This window comes from Lepidochelys kempii, chromosome 3, assembly GCF_965140285.1.
Source record: "Lepidochelys kempii isolate rLepKem1 chromosome 3, rLepKem1.hap1, whole genome shotgun sequence".
Lineage (NCBI taxonomy): Eukaryota > Metazoa > Chordata > Testudines > Cheloniidae > Lepidochelys > Lepidochelys kempii.
Genome location: NC_136382.1, coordinates 102,927,511 through 102,944,632, shown reverse-complemented (window position 1 = coordinate 102,944,632; position 17,122 = coordinate 102,927,511). Strand labels below are relative to the sequence as shown.

The window sequence follows — 17,122 nt, the reverse complement described above, 5'->3', positions numbered from 1 at the left end:
GGGTTGGTCCTGCTTTGAGCAGAGGTTGGACTAGATGACCTCCTGAGGTCTCTTCCACCTCTAATCTTCTATGATTCTATGAATCAGGCAGCAGCAGAGATGGGGAAAAATGCAAATACAGTACATTACTGAGTTAAATGTAAAGTACTAAAAAAAAGGGAAAGTTTAAAAAAAGATTTGATAAGGTAAGGAAAGTGTTTCTGGTCTTGTTTCAATTTAAATTAAGGTGGTTAAAAGCAGCATTTTTCTTCTGCATGGTAAAGTGTCATAGAACCATAGAATATTAGGGTTGGAAGAGACCTCCGGAGGTGTCAAAGCTATATTAAGTCAATGTTCAGTTGTAAACTTTTGAAAGAACCACCATTATGCTTTGTTCAGAGTTACAACCAACTTCCACTCCCAAGGTGTTCGTAACTCTGAGGCTCCACTGTAGTTTCTTGATGTCAGACCCTTTGGAATAAATTCTGCTCTCCAATATACTGAGGTAAATCTCGTTTAACTTCACTGATCTCCCCCCCACCCCGAAACTCTTATGTCTGGAGATTTTTAATCTGTCCTCAACTGAGTTACTTCAGATTTACCCCAGTGTAATTGAAGGCTCAATTTGGCTCTTCATTTTAATGGGTCTGGTTTTACAGGTCATCATTAAGACATACTTCATCAAAGCAGAGTTCTTTTTTGGTGCTATTTTATGTATGCCAACTATTTCTTTTTTCTACTCGAGAGGATTAATTTGCAAGTGTGCCAGCCAGCTACTGAGGCACAGCTCAGAGAAAGATTATGGGGGACACAGGAAACCACAGCTGTTCTTTGATGATAAATAAACATGATCCATTGCTACAAATCATTTAGAAGAGTATGCTAATAAAATCTACTGGAAACGATTGTTTTTACTTTCAATATAGGTTCCAAGTCAGCAAGGTACTTAAAGCCTGGGCCAAACTTTAAACATATGATTAGACCTATTTAAGTCAGTGGGACAACTCGGGCTTAAAATTACACATATACTTCAATACACTACTAAATCTGGACCTTTGGCAATAACCTAATAAGAATAAATCAAATATGTATTCACAATACTCTGTACTTGTACCTTGGAAAAGGAGTTCTTTGTACTTAGTGGACATAAAAGCATTGAGATTAAAAGCCTAAACCATATAACAGGGTTACCCAAAAGTAGATTGCTTTATAACACTGTTTTGTCAAACATCTAGTTTGTACCAAGGGAACTCAGGCCACTTTTTAAAAGAAGAAATTCTTTATATATAATGCAACACCTCCTGAAGAAGATCAAGTCCAGAAATCTAAGGTGTTGCACTATAATTGTTAGCTGGGAACTGTGGCAGACACAAAGAACAAACTGAAATATTTTGCACGCTCATGCAGGATTGCAGTGGGCTCTCTTGGAAAGCTCATGTCCACTTCTGAGCATAAAAAAAAATGTCTTTATATCAAGCATGCCAACTCTTGTGAATTTATCACAAGAGACATGATTTCCAAGTAAAATTAAACCTTGCCCATGATCTCGTGATCGACCTACCAAATCTCAGGATTTTTTTTCTACTGACAGCACAGGCCTTAGGGGAGTGTGATGTGAGCGACAGCCCAGGGCTCCATGGTCAGAGGGACACTGTCCCAGTGCCGCAAGCTGGTGGGTCTGGGCTGCCGGAGTGGGGATGAGTATGGGTGAGCCCAGGTCTGGAGCCCCTGGCCAGCCAGGCAGGGGGCAGTGATACCACCCAGAGCTGCCAGCCGGGGGGAGGCACAGGGCTTGCCCCTGCAGAGCCAGCCCCTTGCTGCCCCCTTCCCATGGACCTGATGGTCAGAGGTGTATAGCTGGGGGAACCCCATGGCTCAGAAACGCCTTCCTGTCCAGCCCAGATTGGGTGGCCAGAGAGCAAGGTATTGCCACCCTTACTTCTGTGCTGCTGCTGCCGACGGTGCTGCCTTCAGAACTGGGCAGCCAGAGAGCTGCCAATCTAAATGTGCAAAGCAGAAATCTGCCTCCTGCTCCCCCAGTGCTTGATGCCCAGCATTCTCCACATTTACTTTTCACAGAAGTAGTTTTCTAAGAAATAAAGGTGGCATGATATTGCAGGGTAATGAGGAACAGGTAGATGTGGGGCCAGGAAGGAGGCTGGAGGGTAGGGGACAGTAATGGGAGGGGATTGGATGTCAAGTCCCCAGGCTCGGATAGTGGTGGGTAGGAGTACCGCCCGCCAAGTAGCCAGGGAAAGACCAGGTTATTAACTGTTGCAAGTTGATTGCGAGTCACAGGAGTCTGGTGCCTGCAGTAGGAGCTGTCGTGATGACACAAGAAACTCCTCCAACCCAGCAGCCTTGGAGCTAAGGACACAGACCTGCCCTGCCTTCATGTATGACCCTACAGCAGAGAGAGTGTCCAGGGGCAGAAGAAGGGAGATGGGAGTCAGGGAAAAGCTGCTATTGGCTCCAGGGCCTCCCGCTGCTTTGGAACTTCTCCTCTACTTGGGATCTGGGTAGAGGAGAAACTCTGGGGGATGCGGAAAGCATATCAGGGGAGAAAGGAGTCAGTGAGGTGGTGTTGGTGGGTCCAGGGAAGGGGGGAAGCCCAGGGGGCAGCAAGCCGGGGTGGGGGGGGCAAGACAGTGGTAGGAAATGGATGGCAGGTGAGGTCCCCTATCATAGGGATGAGAAGAGGGTAAGTGGAGTCTCCATCTGAGAAGTCAAGGAGAAGAGTATTTTTTGTGTGCATTAAAAAGCTGACTTTTCAGTCTGAAATTTATCACACATAGCCAGAAGAGTAGAGGGGGTAAAAAGCAAACAAACAGACAAACTAAAAAGCCCAGTTTGATGTTTTGTAAAATCTTGTGATTTCTGGGCCAATCTCGTGATTTTTTTTGGAGATCCACCTCAATATTTTTGATTACTTGTAGTTGGCAATACTGTTATATGTTTTATATTTTATATACTTATTTGAATTTGTATTTCATATTAATAATGCAGCTTTCAAAGCTTGAAATGGGGTTGTGACATGTTCAGTCTTTAACTTACTAAATCCAAGATAGTATTCTCCATATATGGGGAAGGGTCCATGGGTACTCAATACAAGGCCTACTTTGAGTTAGATATATAGTGCGAGTTTCCCTAACTAGCAACACACCTGAAATTCCAGTTTTGTTGCCCTGTGGAACTGAGACTACCAATCATGACGAATTTCGTTTTGTGTGGTCAGTTTTTGTCAGCATTCTAAAGATAGTGTGTAGCAATGGAACAAATTTCTTTTATTTGTTTCTTTGGTTATTAAAAGAGGTCCAAATGATGTCTTTTCAATGAGAACTCCGATATAGCTGACTTGATAACTTCTTACAGCTAATGGTTTGGGGGAATGCACGAGGAAAGGTACAGTGATACCTAAAACTTAAAGTTATTTTCAAGATGTGGTTATTGTTTAACTTTACAAACTGCAAAAATTATCCCACTGCAATTTTTTTGTAAACAGTAAGACTGGAGTTTTTAAACCAAAACCAACATTTAAATTATTCTTTTTTATTTCTTATTAGATGTACATTTCTGTTACATCAAGAGTGAAAGTAGTAAGTTTGTTTCTGAGCCCAACCCCAATTTGTATTTCCCCAATCATATGCAATACGTATCAATTAAGGATGAGCTCACATTATAACAGATGTCAAAATACATAATCTGCTACCACGTTTGAAAGAGCTAGGGTCACAACAAATGAGAATTTTAATAAATGAGAATTACAAAATACATACTCAACTTCTAAAGTTTGGTGGGGGGAAAACCCCTACCATATCGGTCTATGGTAGATTACGGTATGTACATCATAGAGTGGTGACACAGCAAAGGGCACAGTAATCAGAAAAAAGTCTGTACGATTCATATGCCAAGATTACCATACCACAAGAAAAGGTAGTACCAGGGAAGAGAAACAATAACTTAAATTTCAGTTTCAGTCTTAGTGGAATGTGGAAATTTTACTTATTAGGAAAATCCATTCAATGTTGCTATCTGGGAGATATTTGTAGCTCAGTGGACTGGACATTGAACTGGAGTGGGGAGATGTGGTTTTATTCCTGCTACTAACTCATTTTGTTACCTTAGGCGGGCCTTTTATCATCTGTTTGTACCTCAGTTACTTCACCTGTAAAAGGGTAACAAAATGTTTACCCAGCTTTGGAGAGTGCTTTGAGATCTTCCATTGAAAAGCTTTGTGCAAGTGCTAAGTATCATTTATATTTCTGCAAATGCCTTTCAAGCAACAATACTTCGCTTTGGTACATCTTTTTAAATTTTAAAAGAAAATGACCACCTGTAGATTCATTATTTTTTGTTTCTACATTAATCATTTCTTCAGAATGTTCTTTCAAAGGTATTGTTGACATTTAATTAAATGAAACTTCATTCCTTTTACAAAGTGACATAATACTACTACTAAGTGAAATAGTTTTGCATGACAGAAATTTGTCCACATGACAAAATACTATAAAAATAGTAAGTAGCTATGAACAACAATATTGTCACTACCAACTACACTGTTGCTATGGTTAAATACAAGGTAGTTTTGCAGAGTATGATTTATTTAAATTAAGAAAAAACACTAAAAATCTAATTTTATTGAAATCTGCTTCATTCAAGGCACCAATCTTGCAATCTACAATGTCCGATAAGACTGCCACACTTACATGGGGCCCCCATTATCTGTATGGCTCTGTGTGCACGCAACACTGTATGTCTGTTGTAAATTGAAGGGTCAGGGCATTAGCAAGAACATGCAAATTGTAACCGAAAACTGATGGCAACAGGAACACATGCAATATCTTCACTCATAAAAAACATGAAAATAACATTGGTTCAAGAGCTGCCAGGGATTGTCCAGCCATAACTACTGTACAAATATGAGTGGCATGCACTATATGCTATACGGTATGATGGAAAACAAATAACTTACACAATGCACAATTCTAATGCTGTCCTCGCCTCACAAAAATGAAAGACTTTTATCCAACTTTATAGCTGTACACATCTGCTAGAGCCTCCCATTTTATGGACTTCAACCTATTGTTCAATTCTAGGTTAAAATTAAGTAATCTAAATATGCACTCTGTTACATAAAGGCCCAGAGGATGAAATTACATCAGCTTCTAATAAGGCTCTTTGAAATCCTAAACTAGCAAGTTAACAGCCAAATTATTTTTCTTCTGTTAATGCTGATTGAACACTAAATAATTACTAAAAGAAAACAAAATAAAAAGTTTGACACCTTTGTAGGAGTTACAAGCCTTTGATTATTTGTTGCCCCAGGACACAAGTAATATATAACTACTACACATTTTATATTTTATTATTATTATTAATTTTATTATTAGCATGCACACCTCCCAATACAAACTTACAATTTTTTTTAAAAAAGCAAGTAGTCAGGAGCTTTATTAAGTTAAAGCTTAGAATTTTTTTCTCATTTAAAAACTAAGTAAGAATTTTTTCTTTTAAAAGAAGGATATTTATACTTAATCTGTGAAAGAATTAACATAATTTAAGAGGAAAAATAATTATTTGGAAGACTGAAAATAAGGTGAAAACTTCTCTGTGTCACTTACAGGAGTTTTAAAACACTGTCCATAAAACCCATTACAAGCACAATAATTAAAACTAGCTTCCCCCCCCCCCACCACCCCCTGATAGCTGATTAGCAAGGCTATACAGAAACAAGTTTCTGTGGCAGTGACTTTTCTTTTACTGGATAAATAGCTACCCACAAAAAAATAGAGGCATAGAATTATTTTAAGGCCAAAAGAATGCTTAAAGATTAAAAGCAAAAAGAATTATTTCTTTCCCCCTGTTTTCTTTTTTCCCCTTTTATCTGGAATTACAGATGAAGAGGTGTCAATATCTGTTCCACTGCCAGAGAACAACAAGTTCCCTCCTTCTATGTCAGGAATCAAGGCCTGCCTACTAGCACAGTTAGCCTGCAGCTGGCTGTGTGATTGGCTACATCACCCAATTGGCTAGAGGGCCCAGCAGCAGCTTGCTGACTGCTCAGTGCTCATGCTACCACTGTGCTTGCTCCTATGTTACCTTGTTCCTGCTGACCCTGCCTTGCACCCATCCTTGTTTGCCCTGACCGTGCCTGAGACCCCAACTTGCTTGTTACCCCACTCACTCTCTCTGATTCCAGCTTGACTCTTGGCTCTGGTACCCAGTTCCTTACCTCCAGCCTAACCCGTGACTTTGGCTTCAGACTACTGCCTCCAGCTCTGACCCTAGTTCCTGGTTTCTGACACTCAGTTTCTGACACCTGCTCCAACCACTAGGCCTCATGCCTGCTTCAAACAGTAGGCCTGATGCCCACGCCAAATACTAGGCTACACCACCGATAGCGTGGTTACCTGACAGATTGAGCAGTCTAAGACAAAAGACCTTGAGTCCTAAGGGGCCCCAGGAGTGCCCCCCAACCTTGTGCTGACACACCAGAGACCAGGCATACCAATGGTTGGGGCCATGAAAACAGAACATTTGCGCAAACCGCCAGCAGTTCCAGTCAAGGCAGGCAAGAACTGGGAGAGGTACTGTGATAAGCAAGTCCAGATGATGGTGCTTTGGCAAGTACACCGAGGCAAGCCATGCCTGGAGGGGCCTGAAGTGTAGTCTTGCATGCTGCACTGCGTACATACATGCGTTGATGTGGCCCAAAAGCCCTAAACCATGCTGGGCTATTGTAATCTGGTGGTCCTTGAGCTGTACAATCAGGGACATAATAGTTTGAAATTGGCCTTCTGAGAGGAAGGCTCCAGCTTGGGTAGAGTTCAACACCACTCCAATAAACTCTATCCTCTGGACCAGAGTGAGGGTGAATTTCTGAAGAACATTTATTATCAGGCCTAGGGCCTTTAATGTTGATGCGTTAAAGTGGATGCTGGACTCCACCTGGGCCCTGGACTGACCTTTGACCAGTCAGTCATCCAGATATGGGTAGACTTGCACCCCTTGTCTCCTCAGGTAGGCTGCTACTTCTGCCAGACACTTTGTAAACAAACAATCGTGCGGAAACTGCAGGCCGAATAGGAGAACTGTGAATTGGTAGTGCACGTGGCTCGTGACGAACCTTCTGTGGCCTCGGAAGATCAATATAGAAAAGTAGCATCTCTCAAATCAAGGGCAGCCTATCATTTCCTTGGATCCAGGGATCCAAGGGATTAGGGCCCTTGAATGTCTGGCAGTCCACTGAGAAACTTTCAACAGCAGGGCAGAACAGTTCCAGTGACCATCGGGGCGGTAAGAAAGAACTGAGAGGGCGCAGGTTCAGCCGGGTCCTTTATACCAGTACTATGAGCACACGACCCCAGAAGGCCCCAGAGCTGACCTGACAGGTACCACTGAGGGAAACATTTCTGGCAACTGTGCTTGGGGTATATACATACCTACACTGGAATGGACATGTGTAAGCACAAAGAACACCACATCCATCCCTGCATGCCTTCCACCACACATACCCCCAAAAAACAGGCCCCAAGATTCCTAGACAGCGTCCTCAAGGTGTGTGTGTGTGAGGGGGAGTATACTGGCAGAAATCAGAGCTAGTCCCCAGGCAACCCACGCAGACTCCCTGATTGGCTGGTGGAACCAGAAGATTGTCTCCTTAGGCAGCAGCATCTCACTGGCTACTCAATGCTCATGCCCACCACTGTGATTACTCCTTTGTCGCCCTGTTCCTGATGCCCCACCTTGCACCCAGCCTTGTCTCTGCCTGAGACCCCCATCTTGCCTGTTAATCTTCTTGCTCTAAGTAATTCCAACTTGACCCTTGGCTCTGGCTTCTGACTACTGTCTGCAGCTTGACCCTTGACTCTGGAACCCAGTTCCTGACCCCTGGCTTGATCCTTGGCTGTGGGTTCTGACTACAGCCACCATCTCTGACCCCAGCTCCTGGTTTCTGATGCCAGTTTCTGACATCCACTCTAATCACTAAGCCTGACCCCCACACTGATCACTAAGCTAGACAGTCCATGTCCTGGTTCCCTGAGAGTGTGTGTGTATGTGTGTGTGTGTATATATATATATATATACACACACATAGAGAGAGAGAGAGAGAGAGAGAGAGAGTTTACATATTGCTAGACCCTCTGCCACATGGGATTAGAGCATAGGGTGAAGAGAGCCTTTTCTCCCACCAGGCAACAAGCTGTACAGATACTGCGCTCTCTCCATACTGCGCTCCAAGATAGTACAAATAGAAGGTCTTGGCTACAGCACTAGCCCCCTCACCATGGCACCAAGGAGAAGGCAACTTCTCAGGCAGTGCATAAAGATTTGAAATGTACCATGGGTACATAGTTTAAAGCATAAATAATAGGAAAAATAAATACATTAGTGACATGACACAATAAAGAGTATACATTACAAGCTATCACACAGACATCTCAGCAAACACAACAGCTGTTCATCTCGATCAAATTCTATTCCTTCTAAGACTGAATGAAAGAGTGTACATTGATTTCAGGAGCAGTGTGTGACCATGCTATCATCCCATTGGTATGAGGAGTTTCCAAATATCAGGATGTATACACAAACGGTGAGTCATTTGCAACAATTCACCAAAAAAGTTGCAAAATTATTGGAAAACGTTCCATTTCAAAACAGATTGTAGTTTTAAGTTTATAACGTATTGTTATTAACAAAACTAAGAATAAGTTATTTTAATTTAACTGGTACCCTTTTGAGTTCTTCTGCCTATTGTCCTATAGCAGCTGAGAACTTCCATATGCGGATCAGTTTAGCAGCTTTTTCTAAAAGGTAGAAATTGATGGCCCAGTCCTTTAGAATGAGCAAAGGGGGTGTAAAAGACTACCAAATCAGAATGGCAGTATTTTACAGTCACATTGCAGTCGTGTAAATGAGTACATAAGGCACAGAGCACTGATAAATTCTAAGGGCAAATTCATTCATCCCCTCTCTACTAGCCACCATAATCTTGACATAATTTGATGGATCTAAATTTAGAACAGGGGCCTCAGTATAGAAGACAGTGCAGCTCTCTGCAGGACAGGGTTAATAGACTATAAAGTTCAGGGGGACATGGATCCTGAGCCAAATTCTGTCCTTTGTTAAACCCCATTCATCACCAGTGAGTTCCAATGGGTTACTGTATGCGATATAAAATCAAAGTATTTGGCTCCTGGCCTTTTAATCTGCTTGTAAAACACCACGAACACCTATGCTACTAGATCAATAAATAAAAATAAGACTTGCTTTTCCTTGAGCATGCCAAAGAATGTTTACATCTCGATAGTGATAAGGTGCACAAAACCAGGCACAGTATATAACTTGCATTTTCCTGCTTCATACTGTTATCCCTGATAAAGATAGAAATAACGTGAACTCTCTCTGATATGCATGCTTAGTAATACAGAGTGAATATATACAATAATGGGTTTGCTAGATCCTTGTTTAGCTATTTGTAAGACATGCATTTATTTATTAAGATTTAAGACTTTTAGCTGTGTACACAAGTCCAGTGGCCATCTTCAGCCCCTACCTCAATGTTCAGCAGAATTATATGAAGATAGATCCATAGATTTTTAAGGCCAGAAGGTACCTGACTTCCAGTATCACACAGGCCACAACATTTCCCCAGTTACCTCTGCATTGAGCCCAATAACTTGCATGTGGCTACAGCATATCTTCCAGAAAGGCATCCAGTTTTGACTTAAAGACTCCAAGAAATGGAGACTGGACAATCCACCACTTTCCTTGATAATTTGTTCCAATGGTTAATCACCCTCAGTGTTAAACATTTGTTCCTTATTTCTAATTTAATTGCTCTGGCTTTAAAAATGTTCCATCTCCTAACATGAACAAACTATTTTGCAAAACTCTTCAATTCTCAGCTACTCAAATTCTCTTATCGAGGATTCCTCCCTTACTTTTCAAATGGTCCTACGTTACCCTTTCTCCATTGCTTTCTTTTCATACTGTAGCAGCAGAAGTATCTGAATGAATAAGTTGTTGGGTAGGTCTACACACCAAAAGCTGTGCATAGGCTGGTCAAGCTACCCTTGCTGCAGTGCAGCGAGTGGGGGTAACAAGAGCAGTGACGACCCTACAAAGCAGGATTCAGTGCAGGTAGTACATGCCAGACCCCAAGTATGTATTTGGCTCTCTGGCCCACTGTAAAGCTCCCACTGCGCAGTCTTCACTGCTATTGTTATCTGTGCTAGAAGGCTTCAAGCCTGTGAAGAATTTTTCTCTGTAAACATACTACCATTGTCTCTAAAACACAGCAACGTTTTTCAGTTCAACCAAAGACTTCATCCAGCAGTGCCGGTCTCCCTTGCATGGACGACAGGGAGCACCTCTCTGATTCTCTCTAACTCAGCATCACCAACTGCTGCGAATTTATCACAAATCTTGCAGCATTTGGTATTTTTCTGAAAGCCCCAACTCCTAGATGAGGTGATTATACACGAATTTCAGCTTCCATTTCAACCTTCATGGCCGCAGAGAAAAACTACTTCAAGTCAACAGGACTTAAACATATATTTAAGTGCTTTCCTGAATAGCGACAGACTTAAGCATGTCCCTAAGTACTTTACTAAATCACCATTGCTGAACAGACCTCAATAGTAGTTTGGCATGATCTGAAGAGAAATAACATTTCTTTGAAGGGAATTGGTACCTGGAGCCAAGATTACAGTGTACCAAGAATAGCAGAATCTAGTATGGGGACAAAAGGTGGGAGGATCTTTACAGTTTTAAAATTGAAGTGGAAATACTGGAGACTTGACCGACACATTATCTGGAATGACAGACTCAATTCTTCAACCATATGCATTCCTTTGGGATTATTTCAGTTCAACGTGATTCTTAAAAGATTTTTTTTAAGGATGCAAATCACTGGGGCATTATTTTCTTAATGGTATGGTCAAAAAAAGAAAAAAAGAGAAAGTGAACCACAAAAAACCCCAATGTTAGTGATCTCACAATCCCAAAAAAGGCTATCAGAATTAAGGCTACAAATGTAGGCTGTCTCACTTCATGAAGACCAGCTATCTGCAGACTTTAATATTTTTTTTGCGCCACAGAACCAGGAAGTCACACTATTGCATTTTACTGATTCATACTGTCTATTACTATGACAGATAGACAGAATGACAGAAAAACAACACACAAAAACAGTTATGTAAGGGCTAAAGAAAATACATGTGTCTTGTTCTCAGGTTGCTGGAAACAGATCTAATGGACTGCTCAGGGGAGTGAATTTTAAAAGGGGGCTCTCCAATGAGAAAGCCCAGCTAATCGTCATGAAATGTTCAACCAACTTATGTTTGTTTGTGTGGGACAATGCACTGTGGAGCTCTCCACTCATAAAGTCCAAATATCTGGGTGGCCTCACATACATACCCCTTTTATCTTAAAGACCAAATATCTGGGGCTGCTTAGCTGTCTCTCCTGGCTGTCTTAAATTATTGTGCTGGCGGAGGGGGAGGGGAAATGGGGTCACAACAGTTTAGATGAGGTTTAACCCAAACAACTCATCACAACCAACCAGCATCACATACCCATTGCTCAGTTTCCCCTCCAACCACCATCCACCTGCCTTATTTGGGTTGAATTATGACCAGTTCACTCTCATTCAGATCCACAGTCAGACATTATTGAGATTACAGAATTTTGGGTTTGATGAAAAAAGTCAAAATGAGTATAATCACCCTATGGATGACAATGCAGCCCAAAATACCTCACAAGCTTCTTCAGTGACTTCCTAAAACCTTAGGATGGGACCACTACACACACACACATACACACACACACACAATCTACTCCCCAAAGAAGCTGGAAAGCTCTGTGTAGATCAAAACACTTGTCTCCTTCACAAACAGAAGTTGGTCCAATAACAGATATTACCTTACCCACATTGTGTCTCTACTCCCTAAAGAGTCAACGGCACATTGTAGATATAAAAATCTGCTGATACTTATGACAGGCTTGGAAAGCTTAGCATTGTCCATTGCATAAGTGATGAACTGGGGGAAAAGACCTCAGCAGCAGACCATATTTGCATAGACACAACTACTGTGCCTGAGTGACCAGCAGACAGACTTGCTTGGCAAAGTGATCAATTTTGGCTGTTTTAGGTAACAATTCACTATACTATTGAATGCAGGAATAATAAAATGTTGTCATCCTCATTGCATGAGTAAAGGGCAGCAGAACTATACTTAGCATGCCCTAATTCAGGGAGTGGTGATGCCAAAGCCAAATAGAAATTAGAGAGGATGAGGACAGGAGTTTCTACCTGCTAGACTGAAATCTTAGGGTATGTTTACACTGCAGTTAAAAACTACAGCTGGCCTGTGCCAGCTGACTCAGGCTAAGGGGCTGTTTAATTGAGGTGTAGATGTTTAGGTATTGGTTGCAGCCTGGGCTCTAGACCCTGCAAGGTGGGATGGTCCCAGAGCTCAGGCTCTTGCCTGAGCCTGGAAGTCTACACAGCAATGAAACAGCCCCACAGCCCGAGCCCTGTGAGCTGTAGTTGGCTGGCATGGGCCAGCTGCCGGTTTTTCTTTGCTGAGTGACCAGCAGTATGTCTTTCTTTGTAGACATACGCTTCAAGGTGCCTCAGGGTGGTGTTCAGTTTTCCCAGATTACTGGATGGGGGCTAGAGCCAGTTCTGTTTTGTAATGTTAAGAGAAACCCCTAGATATTGAACGTGGCCCTTGTTGCAGCTGACACCACCTGGAAGATTATTTCATGCATAAATACATTTATATAGCTTTGTTTTTCCCCTTTACCTTGTTTTGTTGTTTTCAGTCTCCACAGGTTGGATCAGGAGGATGGGACAATCATTTCAAAAATACACTACTAAGCAATTTAGGACTAAAGGTGATCACTTTGAATTCCTGCTGAGACTGTTGCATAATAAAAATAGGGTTAATTTAGATGCAGTGGTTCACAGGTTTAAAATTTATTTGTTTTGCCCTCCCGTCACTCTGAACAAACAACCTGTCAGTTCCGGAAACTTCTAAAAGTAAAGGAATCTATCATCATCATCATCGTCATCTGTCAATAAAACAGTTACAAAAGAATGCATTCCCACCCAATACCAATATAGTGCTGTCCTGGACTAAAATGGACCACTGTCCAGCACATAACAATTGCACTGGCAGCATAGGGGAATAATGTGACACTACTTTGTTAGGCACCAGAGGAAACAGTATTTTCTTTCTCCCACCCTGTCTGTCTTGTTTATCCAGTGGTTCTCAAACTTTTGTATTGGTGATCCCTTTCACACTGCAAGCCTCTGAGTGTGACCCCTCCTACAAATTCAAAGCACATTTAACACTATTATAAATGCTGGAGGTGAAGCAGGGTTTGGGGGTGGAGGCTGAAAGCTCACAATTCCCCTCATAACCACCTTGCAACCCCGAGAGGTCACAAACCCCAGTTGAAGAACCCCTGATTTAGACTGTAAGCTCTTCAGGGTAGGGACTATTTCTTACTATGTTGGAGTACTGCCTTAGCATGATGGCACCCAGAAATCTGCTGGGGCCTATTGGTGTGTAAAGACTAACACCTCCACATATAATGTCAGCAGGGCTAAAAAGCATAAATCCTGCCTTGAATGTATGATCCTCTGTGCCATTAAGCATTATACCATTAATAACAGTGTAATGACAGCAAGTGCTGCCTCCATATACAATAATTATCACAACTCAACTTTCACCTCACCTTGTAATTTGTTAGATGTTTTTCATATAATAGTTGAAAGCTACGTTTTAACTATGAAGAATATTATGGAAATTAGACTACCCTTAATATAAAAGAGGCTGTTAAATATGCACTTATCAAACATCCAATGTTGCAAAAACAGTTTAACCATCATGAAGTATACATCTTTTTGTACTAAGTTTAAATTTACAGATCTATTTTCTGTTAATATTTCTGTTAGGTAATTGCAGAGAGTAGTTACCTCAGATATGAAAAGCAAGAATCTTTACTTAAAGTCTTTTATGACCTTTATATAACTTTATTTATTTAATAAGGATGCCATTTAATTCTTACATGCTCCAGAGTTCTGGTTGGGAATATGTTAGATCAGCGGTTCTCAAACTGTGGGTCAGGATCCCAAAGTGGGTCACAAACCCATTTTACTGGGGTTGCCAGGGCTGGTGTTAGACTTGCTGAGGCCCGGGGGTGAAGCCGAAGACTGAGTCCCACTTCCCAGAGCCAAAGCCCAAGGGCTTCAGCCGTAGGCGGCAGGGCTCAGGCTTCGGCTTGAGCCCTGGGTGGCAGGGCTCGTCCGGGCTCAGGCTTCCGTCCCCTCTCCTGGGCTCTTATAGTAATTTTTGTTGTCAGAAGGGGGTTGCAGCACAATGAAGTTGGGGAACACTTGTGTTAGATAAATACAGCTGTACCAAGCAGTGCCACCACTATGATTCAACAATTATTTTAAAGGATTTTTAAATCATCCATGAAAACATGTTTCAGCATAAAAATCTCATACTTAAGGTTGTCAGTTGAGGAGTGAATTATTTTTCCCCACTATGCAAAAATGAAGAAACCCTTCTGTTCTGACTGAAATTTTAAGAATGAAAAACTGAAGGTATTGTTCTCAAATTCTTCTATGTACTCCTATTACCTACAAAAGTCTTTGTTACAATAAAATGTTACAACTAGTCTATTATGCAGATGGTGTATCTGAATGTATCAGACATAAAAATATTGTGCCACCCGATTACTCCTTAGAAAAAAAGGACAAGAAATCTCCAAGGTTTTTCCCAATTTTTCTGTCAAAGGAGGATGTGGCGGGATTCTCTGTATACCCTGCAAAACAGGACATGGAACCAGTCCCCAATCCCTGCAGATCCCCGCAGATCCCCTCAGATGCTTGGAGTCCCAGGAAGATCAGAATGAACCAAAGCCTTCCATATAATGATTCTGCATCTCTGCAGCAGTCCAGCTACCTTGCAGCTCTTATTCCTGGTACTTAGCAGTTAAGCTCCATTCTAGCCACACTACCATGCACTATCCTGGCCACAGCTCTCTCCAGCACTATGGAGCGGATCCACTGTATTATCTTTTAGGATGATTTCTGCAGGACCAAGGGAAGATGATGCACAACTTCCCCCCTTCACCTGCTCACTTCTCCCAGTTGACCAATAGCTCTATCTCCCGCCGCCCCTTAAATAGGTCTCCAGACTATGGATCACCCTCTGTGGGGAGCAGGGGGCCCTCCCTCTGTATGGTTCATGTGAAGGGTTTTGAGTCATGATAGAACCCCAAGTTATTTAATTTAGAATAGCTATTACATATACAGGCTAAAAGAAAAGGAGTACTTGTGGCACCTTAGAGACTAACCAATTTATTAGAGCATAAGCTTTCGTGAGCTACAGCTCACTTCCTCAGATGCATAATTATTCAGCAATAAAGTGAATGGTCTTTGGTAGGAAGGGAGATTAATATGCAGCCTAAGGAATAAATGTTCTTATCTTTATGGTAAGGAACCTTGTACACAGTGCTCCCTTTGTTGCAAAATTAAATGCTTTGTGCTTTAAAATTCTCCCACAAAAATTTTGTCATGCTTATAATATGTTTATGTTCTTATATTCTAAAAGATCTAGCAAAGTAAAAGCAATGAACTACAGAGTTAGAGCTACCAGTTCTTTCATGAACACACATGGTTGGCCTGTGAATAGTAGTGTACATTTTGCTCTCACTTATACCAGTGCAATACACTGGTTTCAATAGGAACATACCAATATATCTACAGAATTTGGCCCACTGTATGTAAGATCTTCCTCCATCGTAACTAGTAAGACAAGGAATATTCGCCTTAATTTGCAATAAATGTTAACATTTATCAGATCTTAACCTCACTGAAACAGCCCCGTGTGTGTGTGAATTCACAGTACATACAATATGAAAGTATATTTTGACAGAATGATTTGAGCCAGACACAATGCAGGCAGATGCTATGCAAGGTCTTCACATACTGCTCTTCCAGTGTACCTCAATTATGTCCATCAACGCTTACTATTTCAGTTCTGCCAAACCCTGCTGAACTGTGTGGTGATTTTGTAATATGCAAGAATAGACAAAGGTGAGACCAGAAAACTCACTTCACCTCTGACCTAAAAAGTTATTTGAACCTAGATTCCCAGAAGGTCCCCAGGGTCTTTTTGTTCAAAGAAACTAGTACTGATACACTTCTCACATCCATTCTCAAAGAGAAATTTCTGAAGACATCCTTTTGAACATGGCATACAGAACACTATGGCAATTTCTTTGATAAAACTTCACTGAATTTGTACTTACTGATTGTTCATTTAAATCCTGAGAGTCTTCCATGGAGGTAGCTTTTCTTTTTCTTTCCACCCACAATAGAAGTATCTTCCCTTTAAAATTACAATTGGGGTTTCTAAATTTTTAAAAAACAAAAAGGAAAAAAGTGTCATGATCTAATTCTTACTTCTAAAGCACGTCCAGTATTAACATACATTCTGGGTGAAATCCTGGCCCCACTGAAGTCAATGGCAAAGCTCCCATGGACTCCAATTGGGCCTGGATTTTACTCTCTGTGTTTCAACATGCCCAGTGTCATTTTGGAAAGCAGAAACTATTTGAAACACACAAACAGAAACACACACTTAAGTAATAATTCTTCAGCTCCTGCCAGAAAAAAAAAACAGTTCTGAAAACAAAGCAGTAGAAAAGCTAAAAATGTTTAATGAAAGCAGCTGTTTAAATAGACAGCAAAAGATTACCTTTCTAATATTTACATCCAAAAGTTGTTATAGAACACAGAACAAAAACACATAATACTCATTTAAAGAGAACTATTAATGATAGTCATTACGCAGCTAGCAGAAAAAGATTATCATGTAATTATCAGAATGTTATCTTCTTTCTAATGTCCATTAAACTCCTTTTGGATTAAACAAAATACACAGAGTGATTTAAAGCAGGCAGCTCCCTACAGTATGTTAAATGATGGGCATTACCCTAATTATCTTCTGTCTCTACACCTTCTCCTGTAGGATGAGTGACACACATCACTGCATCAAATGATGTAATTTGAAGTATGCAGATTTTGTGACTTAAGAGATCAGTGTTGTAACGACTA

At 41.2% G+C, this 17,122-nt stretch overlaps 1 protein-coding gene across 1 annotated transcript in view; it reads right to left on the bottom strand.

The window, feature by feature from the left end:
• Positions 1-16,386, bottom strand: part of EYA4 (EYA transcriptional coactivator and phosphatase 4) — a 199,657-nt gene extending 183,271 nt beyond the window's left edge. The window contains exon 1 of the mRNA XM_073335208.2: positions 16,315-16,386. Coding sequence (XP_073191309.1) covers positions 16,315-16,347 — 33 coding nt within the window. The 5' untranslated portion in view covers positions 16,348-16,386. The remainder of the gene's footprint in view (positions 1-16,314) is intronic.
• Positions 16,387-17,122: the final 736 nt, after the last annotated feature.